This window comes from Ilyonectria robusta, assembly GCF_021365365.1.
Source record: "Ilyonectria robusta strain PMI_751 chromosome Unknown BGZ61scaffold_57, whole genome shotgun sequence".
NCBI lineage: Eukaryota > Fungi > Ascomycota > Sordariomycetes > Hypocreales > Nectriaceae > Ilyonectria > Ilyonectria robusta.
In genome coordinates, this window is record NW_025764491.1 from 14,424 (window position 1) to 28,806 (window position 14,383).

Sequence of the window (14,383 nt, forward strand, 5' to 3'; positions counted from 1 at the left end):
TCGAGGTCCTCTTCAACGCAGGCTGTAGCATGACAAGCCGGGGTGACTAGGTCATAGGTCTGCCTCCAGCCACGGCATGTTCTAATTTTGTCTAGCATTAGAATCAACACCGAGAAAGGGCTGTCTTCAGGTTCCTCTTGAGCAGCCACTTTCCAAGACCAAATTCGCATTCACTCTGGCCCAGTCTAGAAATCGCATCATGCCCGTTACTCTGAAACTAGCATGAATATTGTGCAATTCAAATACGACCTTTGCGTACATGCTACAATATGCATATTCGCGGACTCCCAGATTTGCGGACCCCAAGAGCTCGGCGCCTCCTTTCCCTACCTGCTTCCAAAATGTATACAAGGCCCCTTCTTCCCCTCCCTCCTCGGCACTATTGGCATGCGACAAAGAGCTCGTATCCAGGCGGCAAGCCCCTGACTAGGCGAAAGATTGATGCCCAGGATGGGTAGCATTCAGCCACAAGAACAGGCTGACTGTGGCAAGCTTAGGGGGAGTAGCTTCACTCAGCCCGAGTCATCTCACAAATCTCCCCTAGTCGAGGGTAGACGTCTAATTCAAGAAGGGCTGCTGTCCGGATGTGGATCTTCGCATGAACGAAGCGGCAATGCGTCTGGGGCTTGAATCCTAGAACTTCACCGGGGAGAAGAGGCTCGCGTGAGAAGGGTCGTTAGGAGTGGCATGGATGAGCCGGAGGCGACTTGTCCATGGGTGTAATCTTACAACGGTATTGGTTGTGTCTTTTCTTTCCTTTCGCCGCTAATGATGTGCAACACCCTGGATGAAAGTGATAATCAGAGGTGTGCTGGGCTGCGTATGAGTCCAACTCATCTCGAACGGCCTTCAGAAGGAGAACCAGGTTGGTAGCCTCTGTATCGTTGGTAGGGTATTCGACATCGATGGCATCAAATCCCCAGGCTTTCATGATGGTCACGGCAGACTTGGCGGAGGTAGCTCGTGTGACTCGACAATCGCTAGCCAGTCAATCTTCAGATGAGTGAGAATCTGCCATCTTTTTGTTCTCTCCCGTACTATAATAGAGAAGAAAAATACTCAACGAAATGCACCATTACCTGAGGCTTTCGCCGCTCAACATAGTTGCCCATGCCGCGTATACAGCCCCTGGTGTACCAGGAGCTGCACCCTTGTCTTCACTACCGCGCCATCAATCTGATGTTGGAAAAGTCATCTCATGGGGCCGCCGCAACCTGAGCAGTGAACCTCAGCCAAGAATGTAGACCGAGGTCCTTCCTTCCTCGAGTTTTTAATCTCCACCACGATCGTTCCCTCATCCAACTTCAGTATCGCCTCGAACGGACTCGGTAGCGTCCTGTAAGGATTAGGTTCCCGCGCTACCGTCTCGGTCTGCTCGTCCTCACGCCCGTGCTCTAGCAACTGTGCCAATGATCGGGATACGATGGCTTCTAAGATATCCATACCCTTTGACATCATGGCAAGTGTCTCCTGGCCATCCGTCTCCGCATCGGAGCAACTGAGATCGCCCGGGCAATTACTTCCGTCGGCTCGCGTCCATTTCCCAGGGAGGGTGCCCTCACCGTCCTGTAGTCTATTTCGAAGCCGTTCAAGAGTGTCCCATATGAGGCACCATTCATGAAACCACATGCCGCATGTTGAGCAGCCGATTGTGCGTCGGTGTGGGTTAGCAGGGAGCTCGCATCTACAAATTTGTTCGACAGACTATGTGGATTAGTGCTGAACTGATATAGTTTGCTTAGAAAGACACACCGTGAGTCGTTTCTGATGACAGTCAAATCTCTGTCGCCAAAAGAAATCTGAATTGAGCTCGTCATCTGAGGATTCCATCCATTTCTTCACGGATGCAGGCCCCTCGACGCACAGTACATCGATGACATCCACTAGATTGTGTCACTAACCCATGTTGGAGCATTTCTTTTGCATCACTCACTGTGGTTGGATGCTATAAGCTCATTGCGACCATGGTATGGCTGGCGTCCTCGGATGGATTTCTCGCCGTTGAACGTACCTGGCGGTAGTTCATCTGGCCAGTACATCCAGTAAACCCGAGCAAACACCCTATTCTCATCAGCAGCTCTAATTTCTAGGATGTAGGCGATCCAGAAGTGACTCGATTCGTCGGTGGTCTGTTTCGAGTCTCGTGCATTATTCGCTCTCTTGAGAGTCGTTTCGTTGGCCACCAGAGCGAAGTCTCCCCGCTCGAATTTCTTGTCCTTGACTACAACAAATTGTCAGTGCCTTGATAAAGGGAGTGGTCTGCGTAGTCGTACGAATGAAGCTATTATATCGACTCATTTTGTCCCATTGTTGGCGGGGTTCAACTGTGTAGTAGTCGAGCAACTCGTCTTGCGCTAGAGTTCCCGAAAGTGAAAAAGGGCTTTGCTGAGCCTGAGCCTTCAGTGTTCCAGCAGGAGAGCGCTTGCGCTTGCGCTGGCGGTGACCATTTGTTCCTTGGGATGGCGATCCCACCAAGCCATTGGCGACGTGCCACTTTCCCTGGATACCGGCCGCCATGACGCCAGCTGGAGTTGGGCAACGACGGAAGAATATCCAAACACGCAGACAGTTGGGGACAAAGTCCGCACGAGAAGGTAGTCCGTGCCCGATATGACGTCCAATCAGCGAAAAGGACCCATCAGGCAAGCCGAACTTCGGTGCCAGTATCGAAAGGACCCAGGGACGTTCCGGAACCGTGAAGCGCGGCCGAGAATTTCGTAATGACGGGAATCGCATGGATTCCTCGTCGTCATTCCACATTTTTGTCGCGACACGCCACGCGACACCCTCTATCACAGCACAGACCATCCACAATCTAGGGATTACCGTGAAGATGCGTCGTTTGCTCTTATGCCACAGCCAATCGCGCGACCCAGCGGGGCCGGGTGAGCTCTGCCGGAGCTGGCTCACCCGGCTCACCCGCCCCCTTCTTCAGGGTGAGCCAGGCATCAACGCAGGTCTTGGCCCGGGGCTTAGACGTAATCAATTTATGCGATCGCGCATTGCCGCACTTGATTGGCTTCTCCGTCACGTCACGGTGGTTGCGTCATTTAGACGCGTGCGTGTTTTGAACGCGTCGCCTGCATCGTCGTCTTCCACTTCGTCCTTCCTTATCTTGAGTGGTGATTCCTTTCACCAGGACCATCAACCATCAAACACCGACTTCTCTTGCATCCTTACTAGCTACGGTTCAATTGCTCGCTGAGAAAAGGTATCTCTCACCACGTCTTTTATCAACTACCCACGGAATGTTCATTAACCGCAGATGTAATATAGACCCCGACAACGGCTCTGGTGATTGCGATACTCTGGTAGGGACGAGACACTCGAGCACGCACGCGATGCTTCTTGAGCTGCCAGAAGGAATCACTTCAGACGCATATCACCCAATCGAGACGATGGTACCATGACGGGGCTTGCAGCTATGACGCTTGTGGAGGACGACCAACAGTCTCCCCTCTCCAACCCTTCACGACCTTTTATGCCCTTGCACGACCAAGAAGAGCTTTGTTCGATTCTGCTCCGCCTCTCTTAACCAAATCCGCCGTCGACCCGTGCGAAAGGGCCCCTCGACCGTCATGGAAGGTTTGGACTGACATGGCAATGCGTGGGCTTGCGCGCCCTCGACATCGATGGTGAAGACGGGAACGACGAAAAGATAACGCGTTGGGGGGAGGGGGCGAGAATCAACATCACTGGCGCGGGTTCCTATCCGGTTGGGTCTAGCCAAATCGCAGACAAGCGACTGGCTGTTGAGCATCGGATTGCTTCCGCGACCAAGGCAAACAAGGCCACCTGACACGTCATAGACTCGGAGATGGCCGCAACGCAAGGGGATGACCCTTGAGGCGCTTTCGTTCAGGGTCGATCAAAGTGGGGACATAGTAGGACAGAGCATGCCAAGGACAGAGTTACAGGTGAACTACCAAGAGCAAGGGATGGGTTAGGCGTCGCACCTCAAGCAGAGCAAGCGCTCCTATTGCCTCTCATTTCTCAGCATCTCAAGTGCTCAATATTCAGTTACACCAGTATGTTAGGTCACCTCCATCAAGAATACTGGACTGAGATTTCTGATAGAAATGCTACGCCGCGAGAGGGCGTCCCAACAGGTGCGGAAAACCTAAGGCCAGAGACTCGAGGGGTCGGAAGACCTTTGTGTTATGTAGCCAAGAACCTATTCCGATCTCTACTCTAGTTCCTCAGGAGCTTCCGTATGATGCTTGGGAGCTCTATCGATGTGATTGGGATTGGGGCCCTTGCTAAGAGCAATTTAGCAGAAGAGAGTGGAAGTCGGTGGCAGATTGCTATTGAAGCCCCCTCTGGCCAGGGAAATCTGCCAACAGCCCCGCGATGGAGACAAGTTCGCGACGTCTGCTATGATCTCTCATGCTAGAGTTAAAGAGGTGGTCTAGTGGATGATTTGCGAGCAATGTCTTCAGAATGGCGCTCTCCCTGGCGGGTGCAGAAAGCTAGACGACGCTCGTTCAAAATGTATTTACAATGGCTGCCAGAGATCGTGTACTCTGAGGCAAGAAATCAATTTCTTTTTTACTCTACTTCCGTCTAATCAAGGTCTCGCACCATCCGTCAGCACCAACCTCGATTTCTCTTCCCCTGCGCCGAAGCATGGAATCCAAGTCCCATCATCTCGGTAAGAATGGCTTTGGTCTTCCAGTACCACCACCGTGCCTCATTCTTGGTCGCCTCACTGAACCCTTGATTGTTCGAAGCCGCTCGCCATCCTGCTGCCTCAAAGGTGGGATCAGGGGCTTGTTAACAAACCAAGATAGCTATGAGTGTTAGCAACCTCATTCACGTATGAATGGACTGGGGAACTTACCGAAAAGCTCTCAACGGGGCGGAGAGACCGAGGCCTTGGCCGAGTGGGGCCGGCGAGTCCGGAGTTAATCGGCATCGGCCCTTAGAGTCGCTCAAATGTGTGTAAGTTAGTCGTGTTTTAATGGCTGCCAATTAATTTACTCAAGCTGCATCTTCTGCTCAGCAATCCCATTCGGCATATCTAACTAAGCCTACGATCCTCGGGTTTCTCTGGATGTACGAGGAGCAGCTAGGGTTTGATCCGACGATCATTGTTCTCGGCGACGCAGGGTGCCCACGAGGTCAAGACATCGTTTGCAACCGAGGACGAACTGATGCATTATTCGGATATACCTTCTCGAAACCGGCGAGCGGATGGCCCACAAGACTCGGTATTACCAACATGTCCTGCCGACTGTCCTTCGCGGCGATGGCTCTCCCGTCTTCACCCACAACGACTTCCAGAGAAAGAACGTCATGGTGCAGCCCGATGGGACGCCAATCATCATCGACTGGGAGTTTGCGTCGTGGTATCCGACCTACTGGGAATATTCGACGGCTACATATGCGAACGGTGGTTGGAACGATGATTGGCACGAATACGTGCGCATGGCCTTGGACGAATACCCAAACCAGTCCCTTTGGTTGTCAAGCATGAAGCATGAAATGTGGACCTGAGATGGCCGACGATGGCTGGCGAGACCGGATGAATGACGAGGGTTGATCAACAGTTGAGGTAGTCTGCTGAATTCATTTCTTTCGTCTCGCCGTGTCTGCCCCTCTCACCTCTCCCTCTCTATGGAGTCTGTGGTAAGTCTTCTACTCAAGGGGGTTCTCCAATTTTCATCTTCTTTCAGCATTCGAAACAAAAGTATAACAGGACGAAGGTTAGTCCCAGCTTTGGGGGGCAAGTCTTATGTCCGTGTGGATCCCAAGTGAATTGCAGCTGGAAGGTTGTCATACCCTGCTCCCATCACGCGCTTGAGACAGACATCCTGGAGTCGCCACTCCTCAAATGTCGCGCAAGCGTGTCCAGGTCGTTTCCAGTCTACGACGGGCTTAACTGCGAGGGGGTGGGCATGGTGCACGACCGAGACGATCTCCTTGGCCAGGGTCGGGCCAGAGCAGGTCCTAAGCGGACCCGTCGAGAGCCGACACCGCTAGGCGCCGTTCGGGTGGGAGGGGTCAGTTTGCGACACTTGCGTGGTGGTGGCTCGTCGTCGTCATCGTCGGCCTCGTCGATCGACTCTTGTTCGTAGTCCCCGTCGCCGTGGCGTTCTCGCCAATCCTCTCGATAGCGGCACTGCCCCTGCGGAAGCGACTGAGCCGGCAACTGGGCTGGTCGGACGGTAGCTCAACTTCGTCGTCGTCCCTCCCATGGGCGTCTGCGATGCGGTATTCGGGGCCGCGAGAAGTCGCGTGGAACGGGCGGGATTCGCGATTGCGCCGCCGGGGAGACCGCCGGTCGATCTCGTCCAGCGCCCCGCACGTACCCTCACCCATCGCAGTCGCAGGGATGAGATCGGCCGTGGGGGACTCTCGCTGGTGCGACCTGACGAACCGCAAAGTGACCGGGGCGCCACCGGCGGAGGCGATGCTGCTGGCGGAGACGAATGGCGTGAGGGTGTAAGTTGTGGTGTTGCTATCCTCGGTCCGGCATGTGGGCTTGACTCCAGCACCTCGATGGCTGACCAGTCCATGGGGTCATCGTGGGTAGGATCAAAGATCTCACTTGGACTGTCTAGGACCCCATCAGAGGTTTCAATATCCTTCCCAGGCCAGCACATGGGACTCACTTGGCCTCCTGTCTAGATAGGAGTCTGAATGCCTGAGAATCTCGTCAATGTCAGGATATAAGGCGTCAGAATCGTCGGCGGCTGGGTTGCCATCTTTGTGCTTAGGCACGTCCGCGGCTGGCGACTCCATGGAGCTATCGTAGGTATGATCAAGGACCTCGCTAGGACTTTCTAGGATCCCGTCAGCGACTCGACGTCCTTCCAAGGCTAACGGACGAGACTCAACTAGCCGCCCGTCTAGGCGGGGGTTTACATGCGCGTAAAGCTCGTCAATGGAGGGAAACTCGGCGTCAGAATCGTCAGAATCGTCAGAATCGTCAGAATCGTCAGAACCGGAGGCGGCTCTGCCGCCGTCGTCGTCGTGTCGTCGGAGATCACAACGACGTCGGCGTTTAAGTTCTCCAAAGAGCGAATCCGAGGGCAGCGGTCGGTATCCTCCTGGGGAAGGTAGGCGCGGTCGGACCCTCTGGCTCGGGCGGCGAACCGAGGCATCGGCTCTGGTCTTGACGAAGTTGGCTCCGCGTTGCGTTGTCTAGCTTTGCCGCTGCCGCAACGGGAGGCCACCGAAAGATCGCGAGGCCAAGGTCGACTGGAGGCATCGTCCGTGGTGCAGAGTGGGAACGATTCGACAAGTGTTTGCGGCGAAAATGCTTATATACTCAAATCGCCGGATGTGTAGAACTCGTGGATGAGATCCTGGACAGCTCCGTCATCGTTCGCTAAGGTGAGTGGATGGGTTAGGGCAGATGGTGGGCAAGAAATGGCCCGAGGCAAATCCCGGACAAGTGGTCCAGAATCGGTCCGTTACTTTACCCATTGTATTACTAAGAGACTCGCAGATTCCTGAGGAACGTTAACTACTATAAACAATGCGACGGCGACTTTGCCGCCAGAATCGGCAGGCTTGCCCTCTAATCGGAAGTGCCACAGAATCGTCGCCGCTTTAAGCCGGCGACCTCTAGCAACCCCACTTGCTCCTCTGCCATGTACCCGAACGTACTCCCCCAAGTACCCAAGCTCGTTCGACCCATGCTCGTCCGCTTTCTGGGTCCATTGCCAGCACTGCAAGGTTCGCTTCTAGATGGCGTGCTTCTTAGCTCTGGTCACAGTTTATTACCTATAGCTGGCCGCTCAGGAGTTTGTCCGAGTCATCGCGGCTGCCGTGAATGCGTCCAAGACGACCAGACGGGCTTATTTATCCTCTTCAGCGTTGCGCAATGAGAGAAGAGGCAGCTGGAGACCAAGTTTTCACGAAGTATTTGCGGCGCGACGACTTTCCCAGCTAGGCTGATGGTGTCAGGCCCTCGTGCCAACCACCTTCGAGTTCCTGGTCTACACCGACGCGAAGATTCCGACAGACAGCCGGCTCGCAGCCCTCTACCAATGTGACACGACGCCAGTGGGGTTGGGCCCCAGATGATCATGGCCGCGCGATGCTTCTGAGGTAGAAGTGCCACCCCTCGACACAGGCCCTCCCTACGATGGTACGGCCGAATCGGGAACCGCCCACTGAGGTAAGGCCTAAACGGGCTGGCGAGATGCCCACAGAAACCCTACGACGCAAAACAGGAAGCGCTTCCCTCAAGCACTCCGCATGCCCCTACGCATGAGCTGGTGGGTAAAAATGGCTGTCGGTCATGGCGGGCCTGGGGGAAGGAGGTGTATGAGCTGCCACAACCGTCTACTTCTCAGACTCCAGCTTCAGAAACGCGTACTGACGGCGTCGATGCGTACGCCGCTCGTGCCACCCGCCGGCTAGGCCAACGGCCATGCGTCTAGATTTCTTGAGGCCTCCCTCCCAGCGACAAACATCCTGCTGGTCCCATCCTTTGCCCAGACACAAGGCTGGTAAATTGCCCATTAAACCATTTCCATTGAGGTAGCTGCCCGTTGAGCCGACTTCCAACGAGGTGATGACCCTGTGCAATGCAAGGAAACGAATAGAAGTCCGGAGCCCACAAGCCGTGATGCCCAGTCTCCCGCCTTTGTCGTGAGCGCGTCCCTCCAGCGCCTGCCGATACGTCCTTTCCGCCTCTACGTACTTGCCCTGATCTTGCAGGATTGTTACGCCCGAGAGCGTATCCGGGCGCTCATTGCCCAGCACGTTCTCTCATCGGCGGACCGCCTCTCTCAACATCCCCTCGGCTGCTTTGTATGAGCTTATCATTGTTCGATAATACCACTCTTCATCGCGACGGCCTCTTCTAAAGATAACTCACCTCCGGGCCCGACGGGTAAGGCTTGGCGTGATAAGAAGAAAATCCAGCAGCATCCTCCTAGTCACTTTAACACCGATAGCATCATAACCGCTTATATACGTCAAATGGCGTGTTTGTGGCTAGAAAACTCACGTGTTGCTGGCTTCTTACGCCGAAGCAGTCGCACAGAGCATAGCAACTCCATCACCGCCCCACCTGCTAGGCTTGCCAGGCAGTCACGGTTGAATCAGTGGACTTGATCTACTGTTAGCAGACGGAGCGTCGCTCGGCCGTGCTAATTTCGATGGCCTTACAGATCGTACAGCAGATTTCAGCATCCGGACGACGGTGTGGCTACCAAGTATCTCAGCCATCTCCAGTGGCGTGAAAGGGTTATCGCCATGGAAATCCGGCTGAGCACCATACTAGACCAGTAGCTCTACCGCGCTATGGTTGTCAGTCTCCACTGCCCGCGATAGCGGCGACTGACGATCGCGTTAGTAAACAGATCGAAACAGATTCGATCGGGTTCACTCACACGCTAGAATAGAAAATTAGCGCATGAATTGGACAAAACCAGATCATCTCAACTTTCGGCTGTTAACTTACACGCTACAAAGAGCCAAAGGTGGCGATGTCAGTCATTGGTAGAGAAATCAGGGCGGATCATGTTCACTTACATACTACAGCCGCCAAAGGTGGCGGTGTCAGCCATCGATAGAGAAATCAGAGCGGATCATGTTCACTTACATCCTATAACAGCCAAAGGTGGCGGTGTCAGCCATCGGTAGAGAAATAAGAGCGGATCAGGTTCACTTACATCTTACAACAGCCAAAGGCGGCGGTGTCAGTCATTAAGAGAGATCAGTGCGGATCAGGTTCACTTACATGCTACAACAGCCAAAGGTGGCGGTGTCAGTCATCAAGAACTCCAACATCAAGAACCTCAACGTTCTCAACACCCCCGTCCAGGCTTTCAGCATCAACAGCGTTACCAACTTGGGAGTGTACGGTGTTACCCTGGACAACTCGCTGGGAGACAACAAGGGCGGACATAACACCGATGCTTTCGATGTTGGCTCCTCCACCGATGTCTACATCTCTGGCGCTATCGTCAAGAATCAGGATGACTGCCTCGCCATCAACTCTGGAACCAACATCACCTTCACCGGCGGAAACTGCAGCGGTGGCCACGGTCTGTCCATCGGCTCTGTTGGCGGCCGAAGCGACAACGTTGTCAAGACTGTCCGGATCCTCAACTCTACGATCTCCAGATTGGGTCAACACGAGATCGAATTCACCTGGGGAGATGGAGAGTAAAGCTTGGATAAACTTTAAAAAAAAACGGAGGGGGGGCCTAAGACCCCTTCTGCGAGGTAGTCAAGAGGTCGCCATGCCTCGGTTGTTGTTGATCCAATCCGTATTGCTGACGGGAAAGAGATCATTGTTGTGCACAATCTTCGAGTGGCAAAGGGTCCTCTAGGCCGGATTCTGAGATCGAAAAGCTTGTGGGAGCCTGCGTGCCCACTGCCAAGCTGGCAAACTTGACCAAGGTGCTCATGGAACTTGACTCTTGGCGCCTGAGCCAACTTGTCTGATACGCGACAAGGCCTACATTGTGTTGTGGCGGCCATCGCTTACTTGAATGGTAAGCTTGAATGCGGTCTGGGGTCCAATGTATGTTGGACGTGTAGTACGACGTTTTGGGGGGGAGTACTACCTGGACCATCTGCTGGCACCGGGATCACGATATTGTGGGGAAATATGGCGCTTCGGTGTTGGTGGATATTACAGAGCTATCGCGCCTCTGTATGTTTTCGCATTTAATCACGCCCGCCAGGAAGACGAAGGAAATGAGGAAGTGTTTACTAAAGCCACAATATGACTATGAAGCGTCATCCTCAGGGGACTGTACCTGGCCCTGTTTTAAAGTCATAGACTCTGCATGCAGGTTGAAATTTTCCTCGTATTGAGAAATGCGCCCCAATTAAGATTTACGGGCCTACAGCCTGGAAACCGATGTCTCTGCCGAGCCTGTTACCGAACTGTCCCTGGTCCTGCCAGTCATGTCAGAGCTTATCAACAATATTTTACTAATGTGTGGTGAACCCGGTGAAAAGCTCATGCAATATCTAGCTCGAGGAGCGATGCGATACCACCGCGAGACCACGCCTCTCTCTCGCAACCTCCAGCAGCACATGTATTGCTGTCCCCGTTGTCCTATTTCTCCTACTACCCATCTGAGCCATTGGGGTATGTTGTGGTCCTCCGCCGCATCAGCGAGGCGCCTTGCCATCTCTGACTCGATCACCTTTCCAACCGTTCTCAATAGGGAGATCGGCCTTCAAGCCTTCGGCTGCTCTACTTCCGTCTTCTTCTTATCTGGCTTGCGGAGGACGGCTACCTGCGCGTCACGGAAGCATGGGGAGAATGTCGAGAGCGCCAGGCTAGCACTCGTTATCCTCGTCGGCGCATTAACTGATGACCTCCTGCAGGCCTTAGAAGCCCGTGCGGGATGTCATCTAGGCTCCCGGCCTTCTGGGTGTCCTCATATGTGCAGTCCAGCCGTGCCGGTACCGGTACCTCCGTGGTGGCGCGTCGGACGCTATCCTCTATGCCGTGTAGTTCCGTGGTTGGCGTTGGGAAGAATCTCGAGGCCTGGAGTTCCGCCTTGTCCTTATGGGTAGTGGCCCGTGTGCCATCCTGTCTCCGGAGGTGCGGCAGCGCTGTGCCCTTGATAGGCCGGTCGACTCTTGTTCTCGCCCAGTTCTCTAGCCTCCATGCTAGCTTTGGGTCTGCTGCTGCTTCAGCTACGGGTGTCTCCCATAGGCTGCACCGCGATCGTAAAATTGCCCTATCGTGCCCCCTCTGTGCCTGTTGTAGCATCGAACAAGCGTCGTTAGAGGGGTGCTTCCACATCGCCCGCCGGGATGCTCTAAAGTTCCTAGCTGCTTTGTCAACCTCGGCCGACCACCAGTCCCTCACTCTTGGGTTCTAGCCCTTGTGCAGATGGGCCGCTGCGTCCCTGCGTCCCTGCGTCCCTGATCCTCTGTAATTCTTCCACAAGGCGCAATGCCTCCATTCAAGCCCTTCCTTATCCCTGATGTCGGTGCCTTCTCTCGGCAGCCTCGCTGCCGCTTCGAGGTCGACCCTCAGCTTAGTTAGTCTATACCAGTCCCGTCCTTGTGGCGCGGGGGCTACGCTGTGCTCGCGCTTCTCGCCCACTTCCGCCGTCTGCGAGACATGGTCGGACCCATCAAATCTGACTGGTCCCGTATATCTAGGCCATAGGCCCTCGATATGACAAAATCAGGTCGAGTGTGCCGTATCTACACCCATTTCTTGCCCACGTAGGCTCTCCCTTCGGCGTGAGGACGGCCAGTCTTAGACGCCATGCTGCCACTATGGTAGCATACCAAATATACCCCAGGGCTCGCCGAGCCTTGGTGGTTGAGTTAATGTTTACTTCCTGTATCGCCACCACGTCGTAGGCGCTGGGCTTGCTCAGCGCCTCAGCGCTATATGCGTTAGGGTTGGGCTTCGTCTGTGCGTTCCACGATAGTATTCGTATTACATTTGCCCTTCGAGCTGATGACTGTGGTTTGGCTCGTTGTTGAAGTCTTGACTCAGCTTTGTCATGCGCTTGCGCGGCGGGTCCGTCTGATTTGGTTGAGAACCGACCGGTTTTGTGGATGCTTGTTGGCCGGCGTCGGCTTGGGTAGTCTTCCTCCTCACCTCGATGGCTGGGTAGCTTCCTCGAAGGCTTAGGTCGTGGTGAGTAGTGGCCCGGGGAGGAGGGGGGGGGAAGGGGTTCTCGGGCGGCGTGTAAAATCTCTCGTCGCTTCGTTCCTTAAGGCACGGCGCCTTACAACAGCGCTCCTAATAGTCCAATCAGTCCGTCTGGACACCTCAGACTGCCCATTTAGTCCGTTTGACTTGGCTAGACTAAACTAGCAGTCCGTCTGACTTTGGTCAGACTGGACTAGCAGTCTGACTGAGATGTGCAGACTGGACTGGCAGTCTAACCGAGATGTGCAGACTGGACTGGCAGTCTAACCGAGATATGCAGACTGAACTATCGGTCCGTCCGTCACCGTCACCCCAGACTGCAGTGCAAACTGCGGTCTAGACTAATAGTCTAGACACGTGACATGTGACCCTTCTCCGTACCTGCCTCCAATGTTGAAGGCATCACGATGATAGTGGTCCAAGCCATCACGGAGTGCCTCCATAAGCACACAATGCAATTCCGTCGCTATACGGACGCTGTCATGATATAAAGAATGAACTACATGGAATCAAGCACTCAGTTGCCCCCACTTATCCTCCCTCGTGTGTGACATCCAAGCCCCCTGATGCCATCGTCGAAATGTCTCCTCCGCCACCTTCCTTTTCACGTTCTGAATCATAAGCATCAGAGATAGCACCCGTAGCTGCCGGATCAACATAGCAACACTAGAGTCCATAATTAGACAATCGAAAACCTCACGAAGCCGAATGCTTACTTCTGAAGGGACTATCAGAGCGCTCCTGTCCCAGGATCGCAAACATTCCAAGAGATTCAAAGTTTCAATATTCATAGATCCTCGTTGGTCAGTTACCGTAAGTTTGGCTTTGGAGAAGAGTCTCTCTGTCTCAGTAGACATAGGCGCAATCGACAGAATGTCGATGGCCATCAAGAATAAGTTAGGGAATCGCCTTCGCTGGGCCGATTCTAGCCACCATTTCAACGGATCCGGTACCATCAGCACAGGCTCGCGGCAGTACACTTCGTACTCGTCATCATCCATGTTGAAAATCGTAGCCTTCTGCTCTTTCATCCACATTTTGTACCCATTTGGTCGTCCTGTTGATGGCCCTTGGGCCGAGCTTGGTCGAAAAACAGGGAAGGAGGAGGTGGTTGACTTGTATGTCTCCCTCCACAGTTCCCCCACACGAGCTTTAGCTTTCTCAATCCACTCATTCCTGTCCTCCCAAGTCTTTTCCATGTAAGCCCACTTGAGAGAAGGATGTAATACTGTAGCTGCTGAATAGACCGGTGAATCTTCCGTCAATTCATAGTAGTCGGCCAGTTTGGCCCAGGCCGTCTCCATCATTGTAGCCAAGTGGGGTAGGGTGGTGGCCTTCTTGGCGGCCTCGATGTGATGCAGGAGATAATCCATGGTAGGCAGAACGTCAGATATGGAGTCTCCCATGCCTTCGTTGGCTATTGTAGCATCGTGAAATGGCTCAAGAAATTTGTGAGTCTCGGCCAAAGTTACCCAGTCAGAGGAAGTCAGCACATCCCCTTGCAGGGCCGTCTCTTGCGCACAAAATATTGTGATGGCTTGCCGGACTTTTGGCCTGAGTACCCACTCAACCATTTTGTACCACGAATTCTAACGAGTGTCGTTGTCGCGCCGTAACCTCAGACCGTCGCTGAGAGCAGTAAACGTTTGAAGCCGCTGAGGGGTCCACATGATGTAGATCACGATATTATGAAGTTTTCCTATCGCCCCTCGCTTTCTCCATTGCTCAATTTCCTCGTCGGACGGCCCACGGTAGGAATCTGTCGTCGGTGGTCGTTTTCCT

At 54.0% G+C, this 14,383-nt stretch overlaps 7 protein-coding genes across 7 annotated transcripts; 4 read left to right on the forward strand and 3 right to left on the reverse strand.

Moving 5' to 3' along the window:
- Positions 1-339: 339 nt before the first annotated feature.
- Positions 340-1,294, reverse strand: BGZ61DRAFT_192971 (uncharacterized protein). The gene is made up of 3 exons (XM_046237828.1): positions 1,080-1,294; positions 730-980; positions 340-639 (listed from the first exon to the last, which is right to left on the reverse strand). Exons 1-3 carry the CDS (start codon positions 1,100-1,102, stop codon positions 509-511), a joined length of 405 nt encoding a protein of 134 aa, XP_046094515.1. The 5' UTR covers positions 1,103-1,294; the 3' UTR covers positions 340-508.
- On the reverse strand, positions 1,192-2,517 carry BGZ61DRAFT_541239 (uncharacterized protein; the record flags this gene model as incomplete). Its single annotated transcript, XM_046255017.1, has 4 exons — positions 1,192-1,704; positions 1,753-1,883; positions 1,934-2,221; positions 2,274-2,517. 4 exons carry the CDS (start codon positions 2,515-2,517, stop codon positions 1,192-1,194), a joined length of 1,176 nt encoding a protein of 391 aa, XP_046094516.1.
- Positions 2,518-2,919: 402 nt separating this feature from the next.
- On the forward strand, positions 2,920-3,627 carry BGZ61DRAFT_467311 (uncharacterized protein). Its single transcript, XM_046247760.1, has 2 exons — positions 2,920-3,211; positions 3,277-3,627. The coding sequence occupies exon 1, from the start codon at positions 2,990-2,992 to the stop codon at positions 3,203-3,205; it is 216 nt and encodes a 71-aa protein (XP_046094517.1). The 5' UTR covers positions 2,920-2,989; the 3' UTR covers positions 3,206-3,211; positions 3,277-3,627.
- A 1,566-nt stretch (positions 3,628-5,193) lies between these two features.
- Positions 5,194-5,496, forward strand: BGZ61DRAFT_541240 (uncharacterized protein; the record flags this gene model as incomplete). Its single annotated transcript, XM_046255018.1, has 1 exon — positions 5,194-5,496. The coding sequence occupies one exon, from the start codon at positions 5,194-5,196 to the stop codon at positions 5,494-5,496; it is 303 nt and encodes a 100-aa protein (XP_046094518.1).
- A 507-nt stretch (positions 5,497-6,003) lies between these two features.
- BGZ61DRAFT_541241 (uncharacterized protein) lies at positions 6,004-7,213 on the reverse strand (the record flags this gene model as incomplete). The annotated part of the gene is made up of 4 exons (XM_046255019.1): positions 6,004-6,460; positions 6,511-6,559; positions 6,615-7,052; positions 7,099-7,213. The coding sequence occupies 4 exons, from the start codon at positions 7,211-7,213 to the stop codon at positions 6,004-6,006; spliced, it is 1,059 nt and encodes a 352-aa protein (XP_046094519.1).
- A 2,487-nt stretch (positions 7,214-9,700) lies between these two features.
- BGZ61DRAFT_486870 (glycoside hydrolase) lies at positions 9,701-10,132 on the forward strand (the record flags this gene model as incomplete). Its single annotated transcript, XM_046249900.1, has 1 exon — positions 9,701-10,132. One exon carries the CDS (start codon positions 9,701-9,703, stop codon positions 10,130-10,132), a length of 432 nt encoding a protein of 143 aa, XP_046094520.1.
- A 688-nt stretch (positions 10,133-10,820) lies between these two features.
- Positions 10,821-11,695, forward strand: BGZ61DRAFT_571193 (uncharacterized protein). The gene has a single exon (XM_046256063.1). It carries the CDS (start codon positions 10,879-10,881, stop codon positions 11,497-11,499), a length of 621 nt encoding a protein of 206 aa, XP_046094521.1. The 5' UTR covers positions 10,821-10,878; the 3' UTR covers positions 11,500-11,695.
- Positions 11,696-14,383: the final 2,688 nt, after the last annotated feature.